Below are 15,174 nucleotides of genomic sequence, written 5' to 3' on the forward strand. Positions count from 1 at the left end.
ACTACTTGTAGATGTTCGTCGAAGTTGAATACATTGAAAATACAAAATATAGTTCCTGGATAATCTAAGTAGTAATTAACACACTAATGAAAAAAATTAAACTTAATTAGCGATGCCGCGAACAATTTGCTTGAATAGCCCTTTGGCCATGACTCTATAGGCATGTTGAGTCATATGCACTCCATCCCAACTCACTAGCTTATATGGATCGCGACACACTGGAACTCCATTATTTCCACACATTCGAGTGATGTTAAAATTGTACTCGTTGTCACCAATTCTACAGCAAGTCTTTTGTACTTGGATCCTTCTCAAACCCTGCATATCGATAATTATATGTATTAGTTCAAGTTGTTCAACAAAAGGCTAAATCATTAATTTCAAGAAAACGTTAAAGTATGACAATAAAACTATATTACTAACCATTTGAAGCAGCATTTTGAATGAGTCCCTTCAATGCGTTGAAATAATCAGCATAGACAATTGCAACGTTTGGATGCTGTGTTTGAAGCTCTTTAATAGCTAATTGTAATTGATCGTTTTGAAATGTTGCGAAATTATTTAAACCCTTTAGACATTGAAGCTCATCGTACATAGTTGAGTCACTCGTCTTGAAATTTCTTAGATAAATAGGCATGCATCCGATAGCAAAATTACCAGGAATTACAACTTTAGTAGCGCCAAAACCAATCACTTCCTGCAATGTTTATAATTAGTAATCTGCATATATTATATATAATCAACAATTTAAAATCATAAATTATATGTTAGTAAAATAACAACCTTCACCGCACTAGTAATGGCTTCAAGTACTTCATCCACCATTTGTTGCACTTCTTCTAGTGTTTTTCGTCCAAAAAATGCATAGTTAAAGACGTTGCCTCCGGTTTCGACGATAAATAATGCATTTGCGAGTTTGGCCTTACAATCTGCACACATTTGAATAAAAAAAAAAATTAGTTTCTATTGCCTTGATCATCATTAATATCTTTAACAATTTAATACAAAAGAGCTATCTCAAACTTTTTAAAAGGACGGAATGAGAAGTTTAATTAATTACCTTTAGGATTAGGGCAGAGTGAATGAAGGTGAGACTTAAACCAAGCCAGCAGCCTACCGTAAATGATCGATTCTCCTTCCTACTCGCTTATTTGACTCGTCTTAGGAGAGGATCGCGAACGCTTTTGCTCAGCGCTTGTCTTTCCGCACCAAAACGGAAGATCTATCTATCTTGCTCGGGATGCTTACGTGCTTCCGCACCATCCCTGACTTTCTTGCTTTTCCGATAGCCTTTGGCCCCCGTCAATTCCTTTGAGTTTCATTCTTGCGAACGTACTCCCCAGGCGGGATACTTAACGCGTTAGCTACAACACTGCACGGGTCGATACGCACAGCGCCTAGTTTTGAACAGATAATGAACTGTTGGTAACCGGCGACGTAATGTTTTTAGCAGCTAAGGTTGAAGCGTCGAGAGCCGTCGATCCCGCGACAGCAAAGTTCACACCATGAGTGAAGTTACCGGCTTCATTAAGATATGCATCAAGCAAGGGCAACTTGAAGTATCTTGCATACAATAAAAAAATTTATTAGTGATACATATAAATCGACTTACTGATTTATACAATATAAATAATCAATGACAATATGATCGTCTATGTTACATGGACTCTTCATTTCATCTTAACCACTCATGTCGGATCCTCGACATTCGGATATGGGTGTGAAACTTGGACACTTCACTTTTGGTTCAAAAACATTATTTTTTTTTTTTACAAAATAGTCGAGTCGGACTCTTAAACACATACTCGTGTCAGACATGGGTACCCGAGTCCATGTAACATAGATTATCGTATCAAAATGCAATTTTTATAAGAGTACGGCTAAATATTACAAAATAGTTGTTTAAAAGTTTTTTCTAGTTAAAAATCTACTCTCTCTGATCTTTAAATTAGATCTTTAATTTCTTCTATATTTACTAATCCGGCCCGTTTTATTTATTTACTGAAATTTTATTCAACAAATTCTTCAATAATAATTTTCTTAAAATAAAATGATAAAATATCCCGTTAATTAAGCAAATCTTAACTTAAGACATTTTATGTTAAGAAAATCCAAAAATACTAAAAGTTACAATCTGCGAGCAAAAAAAAAGTTGTCACAATCTTACATTACTCATCATGAAGTATACTCATATAATCCGACTTTTTCACCATATACCCCTGAGTTATTTTTTTATTCACCATATACCCAACTTTTTTTTCAAATTCACTAAAAACACTTGAGTTTCAAAATATTATCACCAAATGCCCTTAATGACTAACGGCAGCTAACTCCGTTAGTTATTAAGACTAATTATATGCCACGTGGCAACCTATGATTGATTGTCATTTAAATTAAATAAATTTAAAGATAATTATATAATTTATTATAAAAAATAAAAAATAAAAACCCACCCATCATAACCCAGCCGCAGCCACCGCCACCACCCTATATATCCTCGCCAAACCCCCCGGTCGGCGCCGAATCTACCGGAACTCCCGCACTGGTGCCACCTTGACCTCAACACCCAACTGCCGGCACCCCAAAGCTAAGCTTCCCCTAAACCACTACGCTATTCAATCAAACACACCCTCCTTTCTCCCTCAAAAAACGCACCCCTCTCCACTGCCGGCGTCCAATCACCCTTCCTTGCGCCAGCGAACCCCACGCCATCTCCCCCTGCCCTTCCCTCTGCCATCTCCACCCCTAGAACCACCATGCCAAAACCCCAAACTAAAAAACCCTAAAATCGAAATCTAGGGTTTCGATTTTAAGGAATTCGATTTTGGGGTTTTAGGGTGTCGAGGATGGTGGTTTAAGGGGGAAAAGTAGGTGAAGATGGGCGAATTAGCTTCGCCGGCGCAGGGGATGGGGTTTGGGCGCCCGAGGGAGGGGAGAGAGAGAGGTGTTTTTCGAGTGGAGGGAGGGTTTTTAGGGTTGCGGGGAAGGTGGTTCTAGGAAGGAGAAGGGGCGGCGATGGGATAAGGGGAGGGAGGGTGGCCGCTGGCGCCGAAGAGCACGTTGGTCACCGGTGTGGGGCAAGGGCTGGCTGTTGTGGGGTGGTGGTGCGGTGGAAGAGTGGCTGGGTTTGGGTTTTATTTTTAATTTTTTTTTAACTTTTTTTTTGTTAAATAAATTAATAATAAGGGATGAACCAATTAAAATATGCCAAGTGGGATAATTAGGCTTAATGACTAACGGAGTTAGCTACCGTTAGTCATTAAGGGCATTTAGTGATAATTTTTTGAAACTCAAGTGTTTTTGGTGAATTTGAAAAAAAAAAAAAGTTAGGTATATGGTGAATAAAAAAATAACTCAGGAGTATATGGTGAAAAATCCGCATATAGTCATATAATTAAACACAAGTTAAAAAAATCAACTAGTAATATAAAGTTCAATTACCGAGCTAAGAGTATCACAAGCAAATTAAATTTGATCAGATTATTGAATTTTATTTACAATTTGGTATTTTAAAACACAAATTCTTATATATGTGGTTAGCCACACGGTGTGGCCAGTCATAATGTGTTACTTCGTTAGTATTATAGGGGTTACCTGATCAGTGTTCAAGGATTACTTTGTTAGTGTTACAGGGGTTACTCCGTCAGTGTTTTAAGGGTTACTCCGTCAGTGTTACAGGAGTTACTCGATTAGTATTTTAGGAGTTACTTTGGTATTTTATAAGCGGCCACACGGTGTGGCCAGCCGCTCACAAAACGCATTGATTTTAAAAAGATTAACACACCAAATTAAAAATGGCTAAATATTACAGAAGTAAAGATGAACTAACAAACGAAGATTTTAAATTTTTAATGATAGAGAACGTGATTAATCTTTGAGGCAAAATCAATAGTAAAATAGTTTATTGACAGAAAAGTCATACGACAATTACAATATTAATTAGAATTAACAAATACAGTAGCAATTGGATTAAATAATCATAACCACGATCTTTGTAGATGACATTTGACATCGATGAATATTCTCTTTCACATAGCTGTTTAATACAACCTTCCACATGATGGGGTCTTTCTTTCTATTATAGCTTTGAAATCGAACAATACTTGATGGAATTAGTGTAAATGTAGAATTAACCTTCATTGCGACAATGTACAAATCTTCATCAAAAAATAAGCAATTTTCCCTGTAAAATTAAAAAAAAAACTTTTATAAAGAGAGAAATTAAACTCAATATATACGAGTAGATATAGCCCAAAAATTGGGTAGAAAAACAATTTTACGAACGATTTTAATGCAACTTCTTTCTTAATGAAGTTATTACAGAGTATTTCTCAAAAAAAAAAAAAAAAAAAAAAAAGGTTTTATCACTGAGTAGTACCATACCAACTAAAAAATTAAGAGAATACTTCTAGCCATGCTTTGTGAACCAATAAATTATAGTCAACGACTTGTTCATCAAATTTATGAAATCCGTTCCCTTGTAATAATCTCTAATCCAAGAATGAATGTATAAATTATAATAGCTTATTAAAGCCATTAATCCTCAATGCCGGCCTAATTTTAAGGAAATTGATATGTGTGGAGTGTGGTCTTAAGGCTGCATTTGATCAAGAAGCTAAAAATTAAAAAATTTACGCATAAATTAAACATTAGATTGACACATTTTGTCGTGTATGTACACTTTAATTCTGTACATGTTAGAAAGGTAATTTGCAATATATCCGCTTTTGGATTATCATCCCACTTTCTCTATCTATCGATCTCCTCTTTAATTTCATAATTAAGAATTTTATTTCAAGCAGTTTGCGAAAAATTTACAGGTAAATTTACTATACAACTTCCAATTTTAGGGTATCTTGCTTTATTAAGCTAGTTTTAGGGTGATTTTTGATCTGTATTGATGATACCTTTATATACTAAGAAGTGAGTTTGCATTTTTGTAGTGTGTAAATTTTTTAAAGGTAATATGGCTATCTTTATAAATTTTGAATGATTTTATTTTCAAGAGATAAAGTAAGCTTAATTATAAATTTGTAATAGGACTTTGTGTGTATACCTTATACATGTCAGTTTTTGTGAAAAACTACTTTATTAACAAAATGTTGTAAGAAACTACATTATATACACTACATGTTGTAAGAAACTACCTTATAAAACACTTAATGTTGTAAGAAGCTACCTTTTACCGGATTATTGCATTGAATAAGGGACATTTAATGACCCATTTTCAATCATTTTTTCTGCTTTTCGCACCCAATTTTTCCATCGCCCCCTTATAACCCCTAATTCCCCTTCTTTTTCTTTGTTAAATCAAGCACATGTAGGCAACTTTCAACATTTAGTTTTTATAAGGTAGGTTTTTACAACAATTTTTATAAGATTATTTTTCACAATATTTTATGTATATAAAGTAATTTTTCACAAAGAGTCCTTTGTAATAAAGAGAACAACTTTATCAATAACAAATAGGTGATTTCACTACATATACTTGGGGATAAAATAATAATTTTAAGGCAACTTTATCTTTAGGGCTTTGCTTTTTAATGAAATTTAATTAGTTATAATCTAAGAATTTAGTACAACACGTTAATTTAGGAAACATCTATCCGAATACAATACCAATAGGGTTTCTTATAATGCAAGTTAGTAAAACCTAATCTTCTACGAGGGCCTTAAAATAAGCCTAAAGAAATTAAGCCTTAATCGAATAACCGACTAGGACTTATAATTTCCGGTCCTTAAAATCTATAAATACGCACACTTTCCACTCTATTTCATTCACAACAAAACCCCGAAAAAAAGTACGTAACAACTAAAGACTTTGGTTATCATGGCTAACATCAAACTAGCATTCTTTGTTGTTCTTGCTCTTTGTTCTTCTCTTCCTCTCCGTCTCCATGCACTCTCTCAACAAATACCGAAAATAGATGCGATTTATCAATTTGGCGATTCGATATCCGACACCGGTAACTTGATACGTGAATCCCCCATTGGAGAACATACAACCTTTGCAAGACTTCCTTATGGACAAACTTACTTCCATAAGCCTACTGGTCGTTGCTCCAATGGCCTTCTCATGATCGATTTTTTTGGTATGCAAGTTTTATTAGTAGATTTACTAATTACCCTTTATTTTTCTAGGGAAAGTACGTAACCTATATGTTTATCTATAATCTTTGCTTATCTTTATGATTTTGTTATTCCAAAATAATTGCAATAAATGTTTTTTGTACTATTTATGTATATCTTTGATCACTTATTTTAAAGAAAAGATACAAACAAGTATGAAATTATTTATGGTGATAATTGTTGCAGCTTATCGATCAATCTTTTATAAATCAGTTTGTTAAAATATACGTACGTAGTATGTATGACTAATATATTTTCTCTGTTGAATAAATTGCAGCAAGATACTTGAAGTTGCCCTTTCTTGATGCATATCTTAATGAAGCTGGTAACTTCACTCATGGCGTGAACTTCGCTGTTGCGGGATCAACAGCCCTCGATACTTCAACCTTAACTGCTAAAAACATTACATCGCCGGTCACCAACAGTTCATTATCTGTTCAAATGGCTTGGTTTAGGTCTCACCTTCATTCAATTTGCCCTAATCCAAAAGGTAATAATTAAACTTAACAACCCATCCTACATAAAATTATCCGTATTTTAAAATGTTGTACATACCACGTTAATTTTGCATTATTTAGTATGCATGCGTCACTTTGATTCTATTAATTGTAGTAATATATAAAAATAAATGAAATCTTATAAAATATTGTTGGATTTGATTAATTTTTTGTATAATTTAGTGTAATTAGGATGACAAGTTAGCCATATCCGGGGAGTATTTTCGATTTAGCCTTATGCTATAATTTTAGTTGTTGGTAAGATTAATGAGGGTAACTATTTAAACAAATATTTTTAGGGGTATTAATGTAAGCACACAATTGTTAATAGTTAAAAAAAAAGGCAATTAATTAACATTAATGAGAGCAAATAAGTAAATAAATATTTTAGAGGGCATAATCGTCCAAGAACTATTCATAAGAGTGAACACATACTTTTTAAAAGGTTGGAGGAATAAACAATAGAGTTAGAGATATTAATGATCAACATAATAGTTACTATTTTTTTTTTGTTCATATATATATGCAGATTGTAAAACCAAAATCGCAAAGTCATTGTTTATCATTGAAACTGGAGGCAACGACTTTAACTACGCATTTTTTGGACGAAAAACAATGAACGAAGTTCAACAAATGGTGAATGAAGTAATTCAAGCCATCACTAGTTCCGTGAAGGTTTGTATATTTTTTTTTTTTCTAATGTTTCGTACATGGTTTTTAATGGATAATCATATAATAAATATGTGGATTACTAATTAAATACAATGGATTTATATATTGCAGGAAGTGATTGGTTTTGGTGCTACAAAAGTTGTAATTCCGGGTAACTTTGCAATTGGTTGCATGCCTATTTATCTTAGCGCTTTCAAGACGAGTGACTCAAATATGTATGACGAGCTCCAATGTCTAAAGGGTTTGAATGGATTCGCTACGTTTCAAAATGATCAGTTACAAGTAGCTATTAAAGAGCTTCAAGAACAAAATCCGAATGTTGCAATTGTCTATGCTGATTATTTCAATGCATTGAAGGGACTCCTTCAAAATGCTGCTTCAAATGGTTAGTAATTACTATTATTGCCACATTTAATCTTTGATCTTTGAATCTAGCTTTTTGTTTATGTACAGGATTAATCGTAATATAACTAATACATCGATATGCAGGGTTTGAGAAGGATGACGTACAAAAGACTTGTTGTGGAATTGGTGACAACAAGTATAATTTTAACATAACTCGAATGTGTGGAAATAATGGAGTTCCAGTCTGTCACGATCCATCTAAGTTAGTGAGTTGGGATGGAGTGCATATGACTCAACATGCCTACAGAGTCATGGCGAAGGGACTATTCAAGCAAATTGTTAGAGGCATCTCTAATCAAGAATAATTTCTTTTATTAGTGTGTGTTAATTATTATTAGATCGATCATATCCGGTAACTATGTTATATATTGTCGATGCATTTGACTTTGATAAAACATCTACAAGTATTTGATTATTCAAGTATTTCTTCTTCGTACAGTTGTGACATGACATACCTATTTTCCGATATTAATTATATTTTATATCTGTAATAATTTAGGAAGAAAATTTTGTCGTAAAACCTTTACTTTAGTATAGGTACATAAATGTTGTTAATTATGCGTAGGTTAGCTTTTTTTAATGATTTTTTTTTGGACATAGAATCTTTTTTTAAAGAAGCCATTTTTAGGAATTATATCATTCAAAAGACTACATTTTACAACAATTAGCTAATGACAGCTACATTTTACTTGGAAATTCAATGAGAGAACTAGCATCCTAAGGCCTAGGTAAGAAAGAAAACATATATACAAGTTTATCATCTTTACAACTTTGTAATTAAATATGGACCCATAACTGTTGCTATAATTATGTAAATGACATGTTGATTGGACAATTTTTGTTGATTTAATTACAATTTTGCCATTTAATGAACAAAATTTTGTTTATCAAGGTGATAAAATAATATAGTACTCCCTCCACCTGTCTTATAATACAATGTCTCTTTGAGTTTTTATGTGGAAATATAATTAAGAAAATTGTAAATTCTTTAAAACTAATGATTAGAAGTAAATATGTGCATGTGGAGTTAGAGAGAGATAGAGAGAAAGAGAAGAGATAGAGAGATAAATTGTTGGAAATTGATGTTAAAAGTACAAAAAAGAAAAAGAAAAAAAGATAACAACTCATCAAAAACAGGTTAATAATGTCAAAAAGTACAGTACAAACTTTAACCTTTAAATAGAAAGAGACATTATATTTTGATATACTAAAAAAAAAAAGACATTGTATTATGAGGCGGAAGGAATACAATAACTATCCAAAAACATTAAAGATTTTGTATTGTGAAAGTAATCTCTTTTCCAAAAATATTCCAGATTTTACAGTGAAAGTAATTTCTCTTCCAAAAATATTAAAGATAACTGACTTTCTCAGCTTTCCAAAAATTAATTAATGTTACTTTAATCCTTTATGTCGAATTATGCCTTTCTCCTATCCCAAAATATAAACCACTTTCTTTTTCTTTCCCTTTTTGCCATGTTATTCTATTGAACTTAAGTTTCATTTTATTTCCCCCTCTCTTCTCCTCTATACATCAATGACTCAACCTCCCACCTTCATCTTTCCCTCAAATCTTCACTCACACTGAAGAAAATGAAAGCAACCTTCTTGGACACTTTCCTCTCTTTGAAAAAGCCCCTATTCCTCGCTCCGATCCTCCCCTTTCTCACACACCCACGTCAAGGTTTTTGACGATCTTCCAAAATATTATTCCGTCTAGCTATTTCTAAATGTTTGTCCCATTTAATATCTACACGTTTTTCAATACAATAAATTAAATATCTCAAACTACGTATTACAAAGAATTCTAACAATTATTGCATAATATTTGAAAATTAAAATCAAAGACTAATCTAACAGGATCTCAAATAACTGTGTTTTGAATTATATAAAACCGTTAAAGTACCGTACAAGATTCTATATTTCCATTGAAATCTCTTTAAATTTCAAATGGGACAAACAAAATAAAGGGTAATGATATATGTAGCCCTGAGAGCTATATATAAGCATTAAATATACTTCATAAAATAGAATTACATGACAAAATCACGTACAGTTCGGTGTAATTAATGTTAATTTATGCTCAATATTTCCTTTTTAGCTTAAGGACTATGTTTATCGTTTTCCCAAAATAAAATAGAGGATAGAGGTAGTATAATAATAATTGAATAAATGGTGCTTTTCCTTTTTAATTCCATTATTGTTATTATTATGTCTGTCCTTTGCACAACCGAACATGTTACAGAAAATGAAAATTGGATCAAAGTTACACTTTAATATTGCATTATTGGAAGCTAAGGAGTATAAATGGGCTCTACTAGCTTAAAAAAATTTCAAGTAAAGTAAATTACTTTAATTCACTGGTGTTAATTTTACTCGTACATTTTATCAAAGTTGGAAATGCTATACTCTGCACAAAACTAGTAAATCTCTGTTACTCACTGTGAGAAACGTTTTTGTTTCTCACAGTGGCAGTTTCGTAAATAAAATGTACCATCGTGACTAATGTGGTACAATTTTATTATCCATTTTGTAAATAAAATGTACCACCGTGACTAAAGTGGTACATTTTATTTATGAAACTGCCACTGTGAGAAACAAAAACGTTTCTCACAGTGAGTAATGGGGGTGCCCTTGCACAAAACACGTTTTTTTTTTCTTTCTAAAGCGCCCTCTCCTCTTTAAATATTCATTGTGGTTATTTGATATTTTGTACTCAATGCAATTCTTTGCTCTTTAAATTGATTAAACTAGCTCCATAATCTTTTGAAAACCTTTACAAAAAACATTCTCTCTTTTCTACCCTTCAAATTGATTAAACTAGCTCCTATAATATTTTGAAAACCTTTACAAAAAAACATTCTCTCTTTTCTACCCTTCAAATCGATTAAACTAGCTCCTATACATGATAATACCCTTATGTGTAGGCATGGCTTATTCAAGTTATGCTCTTCTGCTAACAGTTTGGGTGTGTTGGGTGTTGATGACACCAGTCATCAGCGGAGACAAAGTAGTGTCACCGCTCGTAATCGCCCCAAACTGTTCAGAGAAGTGTGGAGATATGAGCATTCCTTACCCCTTCGGTATTGAAGATGGTTGTTACTATAAACCACCAAATAACCCGACATCCTTCCACATTACATGTGATAACACTACGATCCCCCTAACACCAATTTATGGTGTCAACTTTGAGGTACTTAACATTTCATTAATAGAGGGAGAACTCCGCACTAAACTTCATCATGTTTCTTACGATTGTTACAACCAGAGCAAGAGGCTGCTTCACCAAAACCAAGTCGGGTTCAACTTGTCAACATTTACACTGTCTAGCACCAAAAACATGTTAGTTGCTATAGGGTGTGACACCTCTGCCTGGTTTACGGGAGATCGAGGTGGTAAGAACTACCAAACGGGGTGTATGACTAAATGCGTGGAGCTAGCAGATGCGAGCGATGATGAATGCTCTGGCATCGGGTGCTGTCAAGCCTCCATACCCAGTGGAATAAAAAACACTCAAGTGGTATTAAAGGGCTTTGACAATCATAGCTCTGTTTATACTTTTAACCCATGTAGTGTTGCATTTCCGGTGGCAAAAGATGCTTTTACATTTAACTATCGAAATTTAAGTCAATCTTGGGAGTACTACAAAAACTTGTCTTTTCCCGTAGTATTCAGTTGGACTATTGGACATAACAATTGTTCAGCGGCGAAAAAAGATGGGAGCTGTTTGTGTAAGGAAAACGCAGTTTGTTGTGATCCAGTACATGAAAATGGGTATCGTTGCAACTGTACATATGGTTACTCAGGCAACCCTTACCTTCCTCATGGATGCACGGGTAGGTATAAATATTTTATAATTTTTTAATTACTACTTTTGTTTCTTATTATTTGCAACAAAGGAATATTTTATATTTCACAAAATAATATTCTTTGTTGCAAATAATAAGAAACAATAGATGGCAGTACTTGCTTTACTTAACAACTACAAATGTTACTTAAGATTTTGCGGTTGATGTTTTTTTTTTTTTTATTAGACATTGACGAGTGCAAGGGAGAGAATAATTGTGAGAAGGCAGACTATTGTATCAATACAGTTGGAAGTTATTATTGCATTTGTCCAAAGGGTTACCACGGGAATGGAACCAAAACCCATGGTTGCATTTCTAATATAAAGCCCTGGCTTATGCCGGTCTCGACAACTGCTGGTAAGTAACAAATTATAACTGCTTATACAAATTTCTATCCTATATTAATTGTGTTGTTTATTTATTAAGTTAATTTGACTTTTGCTACCACCAAAAGACATGCATTTGACTTTTGCTACCTCTTAAATTCTTTTTTTTTTTTTTTTTTTACTACCACCAAAAATCACATCTGTTAAAATTTGCTACCAGTTGACGGAAGCTGTTAATTTTGCCGTTTGTGGGCCCCACTTCAACCCTGCCTCTCTCTCCTCCTTCCCCAGCCACTCTCCCTCTACCCCCCAGCCACCTGGCCTGCCGCTCCCCAAAATCGATGCAAACCTACCCCATAACCCCAACTCCGGCGACGGTGAGAGTTTTGAGGGTGGGGTAGTTGGGGTTTCGAGGGTGGGGTTGTTCGCTCCCCAAAATCGATGCAAACCTACCCCATAACCCCAACTCCGGCGACGGTGAGAATTTCGAGGGTGGGGTAGTTGGGGTTTTGAGGGTGGGGTTGTTGGGGTTTCGAGGGGGTCGCCAGAGATCGAAAAGGTTTAGGGTTAGGGTGGCCGAAAAGGGTAGGGGAAGGGGAGTGGGGGTCGATTTCGGTGGGGGAATGGGGAGGGGGGCCGATTCTGGTGGGGCGAATGGGGAGGGGGGTGGTTTCCGGTTCGGGGTGGGGGTCGGGGAAGGGGGGAGGGTGGCTGCGTAGGTGGGGGAAAGGGATTGGGGGTGGGGTCGCCGGCGTTGGCCCAAGCTTTGATCGCCGGCAGGGGGAGGGGGGGGGGTGGCTGACGGGAAGGGGGCAGTGTTGAGGGTGGCTGGGTTTTTTTTTTTTTTTTTTTTTTAAACATTTTAATATTTTTTTTTTGAATAAACTTAACGGAATCCTAACGGATTCCGTTAAGTGGTAGCAAATTTTAACAAAGGTGTTTTTAGGTGGTAGTAAAATAAAAAAAAAAAATTTAAGGGGTAGCAAAAGTCAAATGAATGTCTTTTGGTGGTAGCAAAAGTCAAATTATCCTATTTATTACTCTGTATTATTGTTATTTTTATTTTGGGTAGTTTTGGGTCCTAGCCTTTGGCAAGTAGGGGCATATAACAACACGGCCCCTGTTTCAAGTTTCAAATCACTCTAAATTTGTTGCATTACTGACATTTTTTTGATATGATCTCCTAGGTGTTGGTGGTGGCATGATAATTTTGCTTCTGTTTGGATTTATTATGCACAATAAACATGGGAAAAGGCGAATCAGAAAAATGCGAGAAAGTTTTTTCCGACAAAATGGTGGCTTGCTTTTAGATGAAAAACTCTCCGGACGACATGTTGATACATTAAAAATCTTTACTATGCAAGATCTTGAAGCTGCCTGCAACAATTATAGCGACGAAAACATAATTGGAAGAGGAGGTTTCGGAGTTGTTTATAAGGGAATATTGCCAAATAACCAAGTTGTGGCAATAAAAAAATCTCTCAGGGTAGATCCAAACCAAGTAGAACAATTCATCAATGAAGTTCTTGTTCTATCACAAATCAACAATAGAAATGTAGTCAAGTTACTAGGTTGTTGTCTTGAGACCGAAGTACCACTATTGGTGTACGAGTTCATCAACAATGGGACGTTATATGCCCACTTAAATGATGCAGCCAAAGCGTCCATAATGAAATGGCATGTGCGTTTAAATATAGCATCCGAAGTTGCCGATGTGCTATCATATCTACACACCACTATCTCAACACCAATAATTCATAGAGATATCAAATCGATGAACATACTCTTGGATGAAAGTTACACTGCTAAGGTAACCGACTTTGGAGCTTCAAGATTGATTCCATCAGACCAAAGTCAATTTACTACAGTGGTGCTTGGAACTCAAGGGTATTTGGATCCCGAATATATGCAGACAGGTGAGCTAACTGAAAAGAGCGATGTTTATAGTTTTGGTGTCGTCTTGCTGGAGCTATTGACAAGGAAAAAGGTATTTTCTAACACTAGGCCCGAAGCTGAGAAAGTTCTCGCTATTCACTTCCTCCTTAGGATGAAAGAAGGCCGGTTGTCAGACATTCTTGATATAAACATAGTGAGCAAGGGCACGATTGAAGAAATACAACAAATGGCTAATCTAGCTAAATGGTGCTTGATGTTAAAAGCAGAGGAAAGGCCTACCATGAGGGAAGTTGCAATGGAATTGGAGACCATAAAAAGAAAGGGATCTCGTGATTCCCATCCATGGAATGATGATGGATCAATCCAAGAAGACAGTGAATCTTTTGTTGTTGAAAATATAATATCAAACTAAGGGCGTGTTCGGCGCTAGCGGCGTTTGAGTAGCTTTTAGGTAGCTTTTAGTCAAACCACCACTTAACAAAAAATGTGAGTGTTTGGCAAAATAGTGGTCAGGGTAGCTTTTAGTGGTGGAGGTAACTTTTATGAAAAGTTAGAAATATTAGCTTTTGAAAGTAAAGGTAGCTTTTAAGGTAGTTGTTGAAAATTTAATCTATAGTTTTAAATATAAAATATTAACTATTATATGTAACAGCTAGTCAACCACTACTTTACCGAACACTCATACCTAAATTATCTATCTTCACAGCTACAGCTTGTTGACAGCTAAAAACTACCTACACAGCTAACAACTACCTTCACAGCTATATTTTGCCGAACACGCCCTAAGTCGATTGTAGCAGTGGCGTCGAATCTATTTCGTGCGATTCACACTTGCCCTCCTCTTTGGATAATGTATGGCAGGTAATTAAGTCTTGTGGATACCAATTGTAGTGGTTAAATTATTGTTTTTAATTTCTTTGCTAAAGTTTCTCAAACCTTTATTTTTTTACTCCAACGTTTTAACCACTCCCTCAAAACACTCTTGAATTTTATTCTTAGTTCTCTTTTAAAACCCCCTTAATTTTCTTAAATGTTCTACTTTTGTTTTCTCACTTTACTCATCTTTTTCATACTATTTCAAATGATTATTTTGTTATGCCTTTTTCTTTTTATAGTACGATTCCTTATGACAATTCATGATAGTTGATTACCCAAATCATTTTGGGACTAAATTAAAGATTTGATGTTGTTGTTGTTGTTGTTGTTGTTGTTTTTGTTGTTGTATCTAAACATATGTATACGGAGTACATTGTACATGTAATATAATTGTATAGATAATGTGTGTGTGGTTTATACATCTTTACAAATTTCCAATTAACAAACAATCAAATTTAATCGGTTAAGAAGATGAGCTTGTATTATCTCAGAGGGGGATGAGAAAAGGTATTCCTACAATTAAGG

At 34.6% G+C, this 15,174-nt stretch overlaps 2 protein-coding genes and 1 pseudogene across 2 annotated transcripts; 2 read left to right on the plus strand and 1 right to left on the minus strand.

Moving 5' to 3' along the window:
* Positions 1 to 102: 102 nt before the first annotated feature.
* LOC110712818 lies at positions 103 to 1,674 on the minus strand (annotated as a pseudogene).
* A 4,040-nt stretch (positions 1,675 to 5,714) lies between these two features.
* On the plus strand, positions 5,715 to 8,163 carry LOC110712837 (GDSL esterase/lipase At1g28610-like). The gene is made up of 5 exons (XM_021891289.1): positions 5,715 to 6,092; positions 6,407 to 6,619; positions 7,156 to 7,301; positions 7,410 to 7,683; positions 7,788 to 8,163. The coding sequence occupies exons 1-5, from the start codon at positions 5,831 to 5,833 to the stop codon at positions 8,006 to 8,008; spliced, it is 1,116 nt and encodes a 371-aa protein (XP_021746981.1). The 5' UTR covers positions 5,715 to 5,830; the 3' UTR covers positions 8,009 to 8,163.
* Positions 8,164 to 10,359: 2,196 nt separating this feature from the next.
* Positions 10,360 to 15,074, plus strand: LOC110712839 (putative wall-associated receptor kinase-like 16). The gene is made up of 3 exons (XM_021891292.1): positions 10,360 to 11,539; positions 11,738 to 11,908; positions 13,065 to 15,074. Exons 1-3 carry the CDS (start codon positions 10,609 to 10,611, stop codon positions 14,183 to 14,185), a joined length of 2,223 nt encoding a protein of 740 aa, XP_021746984.1. The 5' UTR covers positions 10,360 to 10,608; the 3' UTR covers positions 14,186 to 15,074.
* The last annotated feature ends 100 nt before the right edge of the window (positions 15,075 to 15,174 follow it).

The sequence above is a fragment of the Chenopodium quinoa genome, unplaced genomic scaffold (genome assembly GCF_001683475.1).
Source record: "Chenopodium quinoa cultivar QQ74 unplaced genomic scaffold, ASM168347v1, whole genome shotgun sequence".
Lineage (NCBI taxonomy): Eukaryota > Viridiplantae > Streptophyta > Magnoliopsida > Caryophyllales > Amaranthaceae > Chenopodium > Chenopodium quinoa.